The sequence below is a fragment of the Micropterus salmoides genome, unplaced genomic scaffold (genome assembly GCF_014851395.1).
Source record: "Micropterus salmoides isolate LMB-PRFRI ecotype aquatic unplaced genomic scaffold, ASM1485139v1 Ms_hic_scaffold_8, whole genome shotgun sequence".
Lineage (NCBI taxonomy): Eukaryota > Metazoa > Chordata > Actinopteri > Centrarchiformes > Centrarchidae > Micropterus > Micropterus salmoides.
In genome coordinates this window covers 24,507,233-24,520,998 of record NW_024044570.1, presented here as the reverse complement: position 1 = coordinate 24,520,998, position 13,766 = coordinate 24,507,233, and the positions used below count along the sequence as shown (strand labels likewise).

Sequence of the window (13,766 nt, the reverse complement as noted above, 5' to 3'; positions counted from 1 at the left end):
CTCAATATTGGAGATACCGTATATACTACTGATATGTTTTCATCTAATATTCAGTTAAATTCATGTGGAGCAAAGCAGAGGTTAAACTTCATAAAGAATTCGACTTGATAAAAACCATCTGTATGGGGGGGCCCTGGCCTCGCGCAGCAGGACAGTAACGCAATAAGCTGCATCTTTAATGCAATAAGACTGAGGCTGCAGATACTGCATCTCTTCTCTCAGCCCAGACTGTTATTTAAGAGCCAGCAAAAGTATTTACATGACTCAAGTTGACCCCTGTGCTAGAGGGGACCGGAAGAACAAACAAACAAGAGAGAAGCAGCGGGCCTTGGGAGGAAGGGAGAAGCCTGTCTTTTCTAGGTGAATAAACATTCCCTGACCATTTGAGAGACAATCCCTGGCTTGTGAGGCGTAGCAGACTGGGACACATCTACAATAAGTAAATAATCAAAGGCCAGGTGCAGATGATGTTTGCATTATTCTCTTCTGAACTTCCTCACCCACTGATAGAACTGCAATAAAAATACAGTCAGGTCAACAACAAAAGGTAGAAAGAAGTTTCTTTCTGAGGCAAAGCAACTTGTGGTAAAAAAAATAAATAAAATGAAAACCTGCCAGAGAGTCATCGTAAATTCATGTGTGGGTGGTTTCTGACTTGCAAAAACACTTTTGTACTGAACTGATGCACCCAAGAACAGTTTGTGCAAGTGAGTATGCTTGTTGGTGCTGTACAAATAAAATTTTTACATATTTTGTACAGATTCAAAAGAAAACTGATCGTGAAATTGATTTGTTCTCCTCTGTGTTTCCCCGTTAGCTACATGGTATCCAAAACAAAATTTCCTTAATGAGACACCAGGGAGACATCACCACATATGACCTTTACCTCAGGCTCTTATTCCTTGGATCAGAGACACCCACATCAGCACAATCTTCTGGCTAAACAGCATGGGCTTACAGGGGATCTACTCTCTAATTACAGCTGTCTTCTGGTGCAAATGTTCATGGTAAAAATAGACTGCTCCTGGAGCAAAAGAGTTTATATGTTCACACACATATATATGCATACATGCAAAGCAAACACTGTCCATGATTGACAGCGGCAGAGAGAGAAGCATGGGGTTGCTAGTCTCATCCCATGCCACTAAAAATGAAATAATTAAAGACAGAAGTGGTCAAAAGTGTTAAAAAATGCTTCCACACTGATGGACAATTAAAACACATGCGCTCATATTACAGACGTGAGGAAATTTAATATCCTGCTCTGCCTTCATAGTAAGGACTGTGATTGCAAAGGACAGACAACATCAGATACATTGCATGTTTTCCTACTTGGTTAAGGTAAAAAATATTTAGCAATATTTCAATGAGGAGTTGGAATTAAAAAACACTACGCATGTAGCTCACTGACATAAGGAGAATAAGCAAGGCAAACAAACTGTCCCCATCCCCATCTGTTAAACATATATAAAACTACGAGTGTGTGTGTGTGTGTGTGTGTGTGTGTGTGTGTGTGTGTGTGTGTGTGTGTTTTCTTAGAGGGGGGTGTCTAATTATGATTCTACAGAGAATCCAGTGCTGCAGTTTCAAAGTTCCCAGGCATTGTATTCTTCTCAGATAAAAGACACCCAGACAGAACTCCTGCTGTAGCCACCATAATGAGTCCTCCTCTCCTTCCCCACTCCCTTGTTTCCCATCCCTCCGTCTGTCTGACTGTCCCTGCAGACCCCCTAATGGAGCCAGGGGTTTGTCTGGGGACTTTTGTGAGGCAGTCGCCGGAGATATCGACTGACAACTAGCCATCTATTTGAGGATAATAAGGCCCACTTATGTCAGAGCAAATAATGTAGACGTCGACAACAAACACAAATAGTACTCTGACAACTAGAGAGGCAGGCTGAGTGCGATGCTTTATGATAACTTGCCTTTATCTTTAGCAGTATAGCATGTAGTGATAGCAGCAGACAAATAAAATCTTGCTTATCTGTAGGTTCAAAGTGAAAGTACATGAGATAAATTTGAGTGAGAATGATACTCAGTCAAATTTATCGCATGAACTGCGTGATTAGATTGAACACTTTATGTATCTACAGTAATTCTGATGCAATTAGTCCAAATGCATCGGGATATTATCTTTACAGGTCTGACAGTTGCTGACAGTTTAAGGCCATTGAGTGATGAGAATCTGGGGCACAGAGCACACCCGTATAAGTAGTTTATTAATGCACTACACTTTCTTTAAGTTACAGGGATGTCAGTAGTAAAGGTGTACTAAAGAATATTGTCTAGGACACCACTTTTTTCCTATGTGTATATATAACAAGACATTACAAACTAAGAAGATTGATGACTGCAAGGTTTGTAGGCTGTGTGTGTGTGTGTGTGTGTGTGTGTGTGTGTGTGTGTGTGTGTGTGCTTGCATGCCATGGGACACAACTTTGTCAAGAGTAGACGGCCTGTTCCCTGAGCTGCCAGCAAGAGAGAACAGAGAGCGAAGTGACTACTGGAGGAGAGGAGGGGAAAAGAAGAAAATTAGAGAGGTGACAGAATGGAGGACAAACCGTATGTGATTTATTTATTTTTGGCAGGGAATTAGCTGGGTAAAAAGAGGGCTGCAAGAAGAGGGTTATGTTTTTTTTAATTGAAAACATGCCTCTGTGAAGAAAATTACAAGCCAAAAGCCAAAAATCATTGGATGAGATAAAGAGGGAAGGCGCAAGAGGGGAGTGAAAACAGGCATGCGAGACAGTTAGAGAGATGAATATATCGGGAGATGGGGGTTTCCAGTGTGGCAGGGCCTCATAGTCAATCTTCATCAGCAATCCCATCTTTGTGTGGAGCTCTGGCTGAAATGGGAGGGGGAAGAGGAGGAGCAGCAGACCAGAAAGATCAAAGCCAACTAAAAGTGAGGATCAAAACTGAACTATTACTGTAGCCTTACAGTAGAATTATGCATGCGATACTATTCCTGCACACAGAAGTAATCGGCCTTTGCTTTGATGGTATTACGTTTTGCCCTGGTGCTAAACTGGGGCCGAGGGTCTGGCAGGAAGGAGGAGGGGTGCACGCTGTGGGGGAGAGAAACCCAAGGATTGAGGAGGGAAGTTCATTTAAGTTGGCAGAGAATTAGATTTAAATGGCCCTTATGGCTCAGGAGAAGAAGCACAACTGTAATGCTGGATACAGAGTTCAGTAGTTGAGAAGACATGACGTGACACTAAATAAAGCACTGGAGCCAGATAGCATAAGACACAGCTAAGGGCTAAAAGAGGGTTTTGATAATGGAGTCCAAAGTGAACTTACGACAGCCCTTCTCGTCGCTCTTGTCAAAGCAGTCGGGCAATCCGTCACACTGCCATCCACCTGGGACACACTTGCCATCTCCACACATGAAGTTTCCAGGGATGTTGCACTCGGTGGTGAAGTTATTCCCTGGGAGCAGCTGGCTCTCTGATTGATAAACAGACAGAATGACAGACAGTAAGATAGAGAGAAAGAGAGGAGGAGGACAAGAAAGAGAGCAGACTATCATGGTCCCATTCCATGAAGACAATAGGTAGAGGGCATTCCGGCAATATTCATCACCACAGTCAAAATACATTAAAGGCAGTAGCTCTATATAAAAAAAAAGCTATATTAATCTATGGGCAAATAAACAGAGGATGATCTCATGAAAACAAAAGCAGAAGTGGCCATTCAGTGTTGTGGGTGTAAGCCTGACTTTAGAGCTGGGCGGTATCATAATCAGGCAGACAAGGATACAAACACCAAAGAACACATTTATGTCTTAGACATAGATATGCACACACACACACTCGATCACAAATAAACACATTCAGCAGAAAGCATTGCCCTGAACTAGTTGAGGGCATTTCTAGTTGACGCAGTGCAGCTGCGGCATAATGGGCTGGACTGTGAAACATGGCCTTTTGGCTGAGGTTGGACATTATGCGGTGAGCAGCTTAGCTTGTAAACAAAACAATAGGGCAGTAATGAGGAGTCCCGAACAGACTGGGAAACACTTTGATGCTGCAGTGCTGAAACTGGGTTCAGCTGGTAGGGCACTTTATTACACTTGAGAGAAGGAAGCAGGAGGTGTACCTGCTGCCAAAAGGTGTGGACCTTTAAGCCCTAAGTGAGGGTGTGTTTAACCTGCAAAGTGACTGATGGGGTCACGCTATAGATGTCTCTTTCTTACACAACTCCAATTGAGAAAAGCAGCATGTAAACCTGACAAAAGTGCTTGACTGAACATTTTTGTTACATCCATATTAGCATTACTACATGAACTACTATAACTTTACACTAAACAATTGAGACTAAGGATAGGACGACTTCTACCTCACACAGTGATATCTAATGACACTAGTAGGTTTTTAAACTTACTCAAATATGAGACTTTCTATGAACCCCATCCTAAAGAAGATAATTACTAACTCTTCTACAGCCTTTTTTTCCTTTTTTTTTGAAGAGGATGAGAAGAGGATGATTAGAGGATGATTGTGTGCCTGATCGAGTGGTTTATTAAATGTAAAATTCATTATTGGAGACTAGTCGTGTCACACTTGTATTGTATAATGTAAATACTCCATCCATCCATCATCCTGCGTAAAGGGTCGCGGGGGGGCTGGAGCCAATCCCAGCTTACATTGGGCGAAAGGCGGGGTACACCCTGGACAGGTCGCCAGTCCATCGCAGGGCATAATAAACAAACAACCACTCATATCCACACCTAAGGACAATTTTGGAGACACCAATTAACCTAGTCTGCATGTCTTTGGATGTTGGGAGGAAGCCGGAGCACCCGGAGAAAACCCACGCAGACACGGGTAGAACATGCAAACTCCACACAGAAAGGCCGGGGCAACCAGGGTTTGAACCCATGACCTTCTTGCTGTGAGGTGCCCTGTAAATACTCTATAACACATATTATATGACCATTTAAACATGTCATATTTCATAGGGAGGCAAAGTGTATAAATATACTACTATAGTGCTGTTTAAAGAGAAGATGCTGCCTCTGTTCTTCCAGGATTACAAAATAAATCAGATAAATGAATTCACTTTGCACAGAAGAAACAGGGTGTGTTTTCTCCATTTAATCATTACAAGGACGCATTCTCGACAAGGCAGCGTTCATTACCATTGTACTCTGGTACAAATAGAAAGATTTGACCTTTGAGTGTTTGTGAATTCATAACCAGAGCTCACAGGTTCAACGCAGTTAGTTGATATTCACTTAGTAGATGTAGCCAGCTCCCAGAGCACAGCTGAGTAGACTATCCAACACATAGAAATGATCTGTTCTTACATCACCCCTCTCTTTCTGCTCTTTAATGGCAGCAGGTTGTGGAAACCATGTATGGATCTCTCTTTTTTTTTTTAAATGAGACAGCACGACCCTTCTGATCCTCAGTGAGGATGATGCAAACCCCTCTTTTGTCTCTTGCAATGTAGAAAATGGGAAGTGAATGATAAAGAGAAAAGGCTCTTGTAATTTATGAGGCGCGTTCCAATCATCATTTCTCTTATTGGTGGGAGGAACTGTCAAACGCAACTTTTAATGAATACATGCAATGAAAATTGTTACGCATACTTTACATATTAGTGAATATAACCCTGACAAAACAAAAACAAATAGTAGACTGCTTGTACCTGCTTCTTAGTTCAAGTTTCACTTGTGTGGTATAATTATTCGGTAAATAGAATAACACCAATCCCAATAGTGTTGCAGGGACCATTTCTTGTAGACAGCACTTTACCATGGTGAGCCTCTTGGATATATAAATAGTCATCCAGGTATGTTTGAAAACTGCCAAATGTCAATTCTTTATCTATCTGAGAAAACACCACCATCTTCACACAATCTCCCCTGGCTCTTCCCCTCCCATCCTTGTTTGTTCGTCTCTTTCTGATAAAGCAACCTAGAGATGCACAGAGAAAATAGAGAGACAGAACAACAGCACAGTAACATTAGAAGGCGTAAATGAAGCCATTGCTGTTGGTTAGGCTTAAAATACAGAGAAATGTGTTTAAATGTATTTCAAGAAAAGAAAGCACGAGAACAAATGATTAACCTATTTACAATAAATAATAATAAATAAATAAATGAACCAAGCTGACACTGAGTCCATTTGTTGTCATCTTTGTGATACATGCAACAGGCCAATATTGAGCCCAAATTGGCAGTGACTTGTTCTTGTAACCACAATGTGTATTCTTCTTACACTTAGCATCCTATAAATTCCTTAGCAGCCAGCAGCCTTTATAAGTGTTTATAGACCTGCAAAATTACACACAAATAAGTGTGATTAGGGCCGCTCAATGTCGACAACTGAACAAAACACCACGTAAATGTCCATATAGCCCAACACAGAACAAGTGCAGGAGGGAGCCATGTGAAAAGACTTCAAAGAGCTGGTGGTTTGAGAGGCATCGGGTTAATTGGAAAGTTGCTTTGAGAGCATGAGGGAGGAAGAGAGAGAGGACTGTGTTGTGTATGTGTTTAAGAGGCAGACAAAAAGAGTTAAGAAAGAAGGCTGACAGATAGATCATCTTTTCCCACGAGTCTCTGACATTGCCAGTAACAGCACGTTGTTCCTCTTTTGGCAGGCTCGACACATCTTATACCTATACCCTTGTCATCCTGTCGATACAGTAATAAGCCTGAATATGTACAGCGGTTTACCGTTGAGGTAACCAACATGCCCGCCTCATTACCACAGTAAGTGTGGCTACACAGCTCATTACAGACTGCTCTATGAGCTTGTTACCAGAGTAATAACTCACTACACTTCTCTGTGGGCTCTGCAACACTCCCAAGGTGACCTGGAGAATTCTCAGGGACATGACAGTGTCCATGCACTGTGACTCTATCATTCATCCAATATGCTTTACCTATTATGTTGTGGATGGCCCGGGGCATTATGCACAGCTGCACAACACTGCTGTGTACAACTGTGGTCACGCAGTGGGTGTGTGGGTGGGAGAACTGGAGGAGATAAGGCAGGGATGACGCTGGACGCCTGTGTATCTTGCTGGGGGAAGTGTAGACCAATTACTCAGGGTAAATATTGACTATACTATCCTTGCCTCTGCACACCCATCCTCTGCCTTCCACCCTTTCCCACCCTCCCCCATGCTTGTGTCACCTAAGTCCACATTTAGACTGTTAAATCATAGAGGATAGAATCTTTCAGGCATCATCTGGATACTTTTATAATTAGCATTTACATTTTCTGTTTGTGCTCCTTCCAAGAAGTTTCGCTGGTTCACTCAGGGTGAAATCCTTCCCCCTCCGTCCTTTAGCTCAACTGCTGTTGCTGATACTGTATAACTTACAGAGTGAACCTCTCATACCTCAATTATAATTTGAAATAAAAATGAACTCCCAGCATAAACACAAGTCTAATTTCCCAGAGGTTCTGAATAATACTGAAATCAAATTTAGAATATTTGTTGCAATATTTTCTAAAGGCACAATCCTCCCTAATGCGGTCTTTCCTCATAAGTGACATGCTATATGAACACGACTGATGTGCTGTGTTAGATTACATTCAGAACATAAGGGCACTAAGGAAAGCAAACATCTCTCATATTTACACAAAGTTAAAAAAGTCCTAATCGCACATGTTTTTAAGACACATAAAAATATATTTTTAAATAATAGTTTGTCTAATATGGTTTTCCACATAAACGTTATATTACGTTGTTCAAAACTAGTCTTAAAGTCAGCCTACTCTTTCTTCCTCATTATAAAATCCAGATCTATGTAGATGCAAACATGTCTTGCTTCACACAAGATGTCTCCTACTTCACTGTAAAGTTGCTTCTCAGGGTATGTGCAACTTTCCACATCACACTTTAATGGGCATGGTGGATCACGATTGGCTTCCAAAATAGTTACTACGTCACAAAATTGTGCATGTGTTAAACTGAGATTAAAGTCTGAATTCTGAGATCAAAGTGAGAATTCTGAGAAAAAAAACTCAGAACTCAAACAGATTGTTCATGTACATTAACATGCTCAACATGTTAATGTAAAATAAATGTAAAAATTTACTTGGTTTACAAGAAAACTCCTCGGTCAATAATCAAAACAAATTAAAATTAAAACTTGTTCAAATGTTGCCCATTTGAAAAGCAAAAATCAAGTCAATGCATATACGGCAAGCTTCCAACTGTCATTCCAACATTTTCCATGGGGACACTTCATTCATAATGACTCTGGAAATGGCAGTCTGGAGACTTCAGTACAACCTAAGCAATTCTCTGAATATGCAAAGATGGGCTGTGCTGCGGTCCAGCCACCCACATCTGCCACTGTCTCCCAGGTCTTATGAATATTTTCATACCAAATGGCAGTATACCGCCCAACACTGGACAGGTAATTTGGTAATAAAATCTATATTACACTTGACAGAGCCTATTGAAAAATTAATAAACCTTAAAGAGCATAGATGCCCCCCACCCATAAGACCCTCTGGGTATATCTGGACTTCGGGTTGTGATATTGGAAGCACCACAGTAACTGCGGCTACAATACCCAACAAAAAGTACTCTGTGGTGGTGGGGGACCAAATAAAATGCTTTGAAGACTTAACACAACAGTATGAAGGGATAACATGTGAGGACTCAATAAGGAATAGAAGAGATGAACATGAGTAGATAAATAAATTGGAGGGGAGAGAAGACAATGATACAGCTGGACATGGAGTAGCGTGGAAAAAGTGTGGAAGAAAAAGGTAGAGGGGTAATAAAAAAGAAACAGAGAAGTAGACAGTAACATAATTTTCTGCCCCCAGATTCCTAGTAATGGCCACCCTAAGCAAGTTCTATTCCCTGTGGTCTGTGCATGAAAGGTCAGTGATATAACTCTATATCTGAGATGACTATTTGGTTGGCTGTTACTGCCTTAACCCCATCTTCCTCAGCAGGCTTAGATATCTGACCTGCATTGATTAGCCTTGGGTGAAAGGCCGAGCCTCAGTTTGAAACCGCATCAGAAAATTGATTGGGCTGTCTTTGTGTACTTTGTTAGCTACAGCAGAAGTGAAAGTGATAGGAAGGCTATAGGAGTATCACAATAAAATGTTTGTAGAGGGGAGGTGTTGAGTTCTCGAAGGGTAAAAAAAAATTTTTTTCTTCAGTAATACACCATATTGTGCAAAACGGTCTTCAGTGAAATATATGATATTCAGTTTGAAGCTGAAAAAGAGCAAGTCACGTAACATTACATTCTGATAATGTCAATACAAACATGGGCAGCAGGGGCTGCTTGTGTTGGAGGATAAGAGAGGAGTGAATCAATATGGTCTAGCTCTGAATAAAAACTATCCTTTTCAGGTTCAAGGATAGAAACTGATTTTCCAATTACACACCACTCTTAATGGGCCGCTATACAAGCAAGGGAGGGGGGTAATTTTGTCTCTTTCATTGTGTGTGTGTTTGTGTGTGTGTGGTGGAGAGAGAAACAGCTTCCCAGAGAGGAGAAAAAGATTGTCCATTCTTTTCCAGCTCACCGAAGCGTCCAGTATAAATAAGTACAAGTGTAAAGAACCTGGCTTGCGTCAATTAAAGACCCCCTACAGCCAGGCAGACACATAAGCAGGGCAGCATAAGCACAGAGCAACAGAGCAAGCAAGGCCTTAATGGGGAGAGATTGAGGGAAAGGGCAGTCATGCATGGAAAAAGACAGTGAAGCCTGAATAATATGATACTGGCTGCATTTAGGCCTGTGCCTCTTTCAGCCTCTAGCAGCCACATGGAAGCTATTTTCTGGGAGGAGGTTCTGCGTGTTTGAGGAGGAAGGTCCACAGGCTTCCTCACCTGCTATGTAGTTACTTTATCTGCAGTGTCAACTCTACACAGTTCCATGCTAAATGCTTTTGTGGACGTAGGTTGACTATTCGATAAGATACAATGAAAATACATTTTACTTACACTCATTCACATCAATCAGCTGTGGTACAGCTTCATGAAAACATTCTTATTAGACACAAATATTAGAGATATTTGTTTACTCATTTCTCATTAAACACACCCAGACAATTTGGTGCAGTGGGGTAATGGGTTCATTTATATATTATTATACTGTTTTTTTATGAAGGAAATTGGTATTTGCTTTGTAAATAAAACAGCAGGGGAGAAGGTGGACCCTTGTGGGGAACTCCATGTAGATTTTATGGTTCCCACTCAGTTATTACAAAACACAATGATAAACAAAAAAAGGTTGGCAAATTTGGGATTAGGCTTGGGCAGTATAGTATTTTCACACCTTCCTGAAATTTCACTAAAGTATAAGGTGAGACGATGGTATTTGTGTAAAAAACAACAACAACAAAACTACATAAAAGCTGAGAATAGTCAAGGGATTGATGTGAGTCAGTCTTCATGCCAGAGGCATATTCTCAGAGTAGAGGAACATGGATCTAAGAGGCCAGGACAGCTCACATCTTCCCTCCACATTCCTCCGATACACTTGTGACATCAACATCACAACAGATTTAAAGCACTAAACATTACTTCATCCTAAAAGGAAAATTTACATTTTTGTACATTTGCATTGCATTTGTCTTTTCAATTTTTACATTTAACAAACACTTGTGCATTTTCGTAGTTTCATAGACCATCTATTCAACATTTCACAGGCCAGTTTCATTGACACAGCTAGAGACGTGGCAGCGCTGGCAGTTGCAGCTTTAAAATAAAGCCCAACAAGGTAACCAACACGAGTAATCCGACAACCGTTAGATGTTTAAAACACATACCCAATTTAACCAGCTGTATGAAGCACACATTTGGAGGTGAAAACAAAACCCCGTACACCTGAAATGTCTTTTCAAACCACTCACTACTATGGTACAGTGGGTCAAAGTTAAAAATGTGAAAGGAGGACATTTACAGCAAACTGTTTCGGTAATAACCAACATTCACATTCATTTTCACTTCACTGATGATGGCCCACAACTGTGAAGACACAGTTTTTAAAAACATTGGTCACCACTGGCCACCTTACCAATCTAAAAGTAATGAGACCAAATCATCTCTGCCTCTGGTACACTAGATAGCTTTATTTGCAGTGACAGATGTGAGCATACAGTTTGTTATGTAATCCCAATTACCATTATCCTAAAAGTGAGAAAATGAGATACAGTTCCAAGGCAGCATGGTTTGTCATTTCTAATCAGATCTAAAGCAGAAGGCTTTTTTTAGGGGATTGGTAATAGAGACATGTTGATCTCTCATCTTGTCCTCCTCATTTGTGTTTATTAAGGGAGTAAAGAGAAGTCACTCACACAAAGTAAACTGTGCTGGTATTTTGGAGTGCACTTTTCAAAGGATTCAGAGGATGAACATTAATTTATGATTTAATATACAGGTCAGAGTGAAGACAAACACCACCATTAGATATCTAAAACGTTTTGAGCGAAGACAAATTAGATAACAGTGGTGACAATGCTCGAAAATTAGCAAAAGGTCCATAGGTCCAATTTAAGACCTATATCATGACATCAAAAAAGAAAACATACAAAGGAAATGCAGTCACAAAATTACTTGCAAAGTAAATAAATGTATTCAAATGTAACAGTACTGAACACAGGTCAGATGCATTGTTGTACAAACATGTTGGTATGAGTTTGTGGATGCGTGAGTGAGTGAGTGAGTTAGCTAGCATACTACATTTATCCGCACTGTTTCTGCACTGGTGGTGTGATTCAGACTGTCGAACATCAGCATGAACGGTCCCATCTTTTCGGAAATTAAGTATGTCTTACTAAAACCCGCTATTCCAAGGCGCGTAATGTAGGCACTTTTATCTTTCCCTCACGTGAATGAGTTAGCAATGTTACGGAATGCGTATGTCTGAAAAAATTCCCTGATTTCCTCATTTGTGTTCTAGGATTGGTGTCTAGTCACTGTGTGGAGGACCCAGAGCACCTCCGCTCTTTGTGTTGGCTCTGATCCAAAACACATACATGCAAACCCAGAAGGGATGAAAAGGGTTACATGTTTGCAAAAAAATCATCCTGGTGTATTCTGAGAAGAAATACAGATTTTGAATAAACTATACCCCAAAAGCTAAACTTGCTAAAGATGTCTACTGGGGAGGAATTACCATTGGATCTGGGAAATATAATTTGGTTAGTATTAATGCTCTCCACAGTAATTTTACATTCATGGCACAGCACCAAGCCGTTTTAAGCCTCAGCTCCTAAACCTTATAAACGCACGGGAAATCTTGTTAATATGACCTCAGAATCATTACAGATAGGATCGTTCATGTTTGCATTTTGTCTTAATTTACAGCTTTTTATATTTGTAGAAATTAACATAAAAAATAGGTAACCTGATAATTATCTCCCTTTCGGATAATTATCAAGCATTTCATACATTCAAATGTACATTAAAATCCAAAAGAATAATCTCCTCATTAGCTTAAAAGGACTAGTTTGCATCCCTAATTTGAATACCCAATTCCATTTGAACAGCCTGGAGAGGGCTGCAGACAGACCTGTGCCACCTCCTTGACACATGGTGGTGCAGCAACTCATTTATACCATCCATTACCTTCCTATAGAGTGTTCACTGTTGTTTTGTCTAAAACAAAGTAGGGACAAACTGTAGGTATAAGAAAGTACAGATAGGTCATGTCACTGTCTTCGTATGCATAACCACATACTTTGTAGGTAGACCTGGTACAGTACCATTATTTACAGTGTGAATATTTCCTCTTCTGTGTTTGACATTGAAGTAGAACATTTCTGTGCAATGAAAATGTCTTTTACATTGATACATTTTATCAGGGTAGCATGCATACCTGCACATAGCCAAAGAGAGATATAGACAGAGTGGAGGAAGCAAACTGAGCAAGAAAGTTCAAGTTTTTTTGTTTTAAGCTTAGCTACAGTTCAATATTCACTGCCAGTCTATTTTTAACGGAAGTCAAGCAGCACAGAGCAGATGAAGGAAGGAAGTCAGACACAGAACGGCATAGAGAATCCGGTTGATTTTCAAATTAAAACACACTTTGCAGACTCCCGATCGTATATCAACAATAAGCACAGTTAAACAGATAAAAGACAATTTTACTACATAGCCTACTTAACCATAGTCGAAGCACAAAAATCAAGGACAACTGAATATATACATATATAGCCGACTTAAACAAAGTCAGCAAAATCAGACAGGCAAAACGCTTTTATTCTGAAATGCTCCATGCAGCCTGCACAGGGCGGAGTGGAACGGGCTCACAGAGAGCAGTTTTTTGTAGTTGAAGCACACAAAATGACAAATTAACAACACGTTAACAACGTGTAGGCTTCACTTCACACAACACTTCAGTAAAACTGCAGCACAGCCGCTGCCTGTGTCGGTTCGGCTGACACCATTATCCCACGTTTTCTTGTAGTTTTGTTTGTTGTTGTAAAATGTACACGACCTGTGTGTGTGTCTGATTGGTGAGTAGGACCCAAGCGGGAAGCTTCCGGTCTACAATATGAAGCGAATGCGAAAGTCCCTGAAACCTGCATTCTATTGAAAATCCAGCTGGGGCGACTCTTCTGGTTCCAAAAAGAAGTCCAGCTCCATTAGAAATAATGGGAAAATTACCCTACTTCTCAGCTGAATAATTACCCCAGTAAATACTTTCCTGATGAGTTTATGGTCTCTGTCACTAGTTTCAAGTCTTCTTCAATACAAAATGATGTTCATTTAGTAAATTATGGTCCCATTTATTTTAAAATAGACCACAAAGCAGAGTATGT

The 13,766-nt window shown here is 40.5% G+C and overlaps 1 protein-coding gene across 3 annotated transcripts in view; it reads right to left on the bottom strand.

Annotated features, from left to right (window-relative positions):
* The window catches only part of ldlrad3 (low density lipoprotein receptor class A domain containing 3), an 88,323-nt gene that overhangs the window by 50,103 nt on the left and 24,454 nt on the right, over positions 1-13,766 (bottom strand). For all 3 annotated transcript variants that reach the window (XM_038705471.1, XM_038705470.1, XM_038705472.1), the window contains one exon: positions 3,304-3,450. In XM_038705471.1, the coding sequence (XP_038561399.1) occupies positions 3,304-3,450 (147 nt within the window). The remainder of the gene's footprint in view (positions 1-3,303; positions 3,451-13,766) is intronic.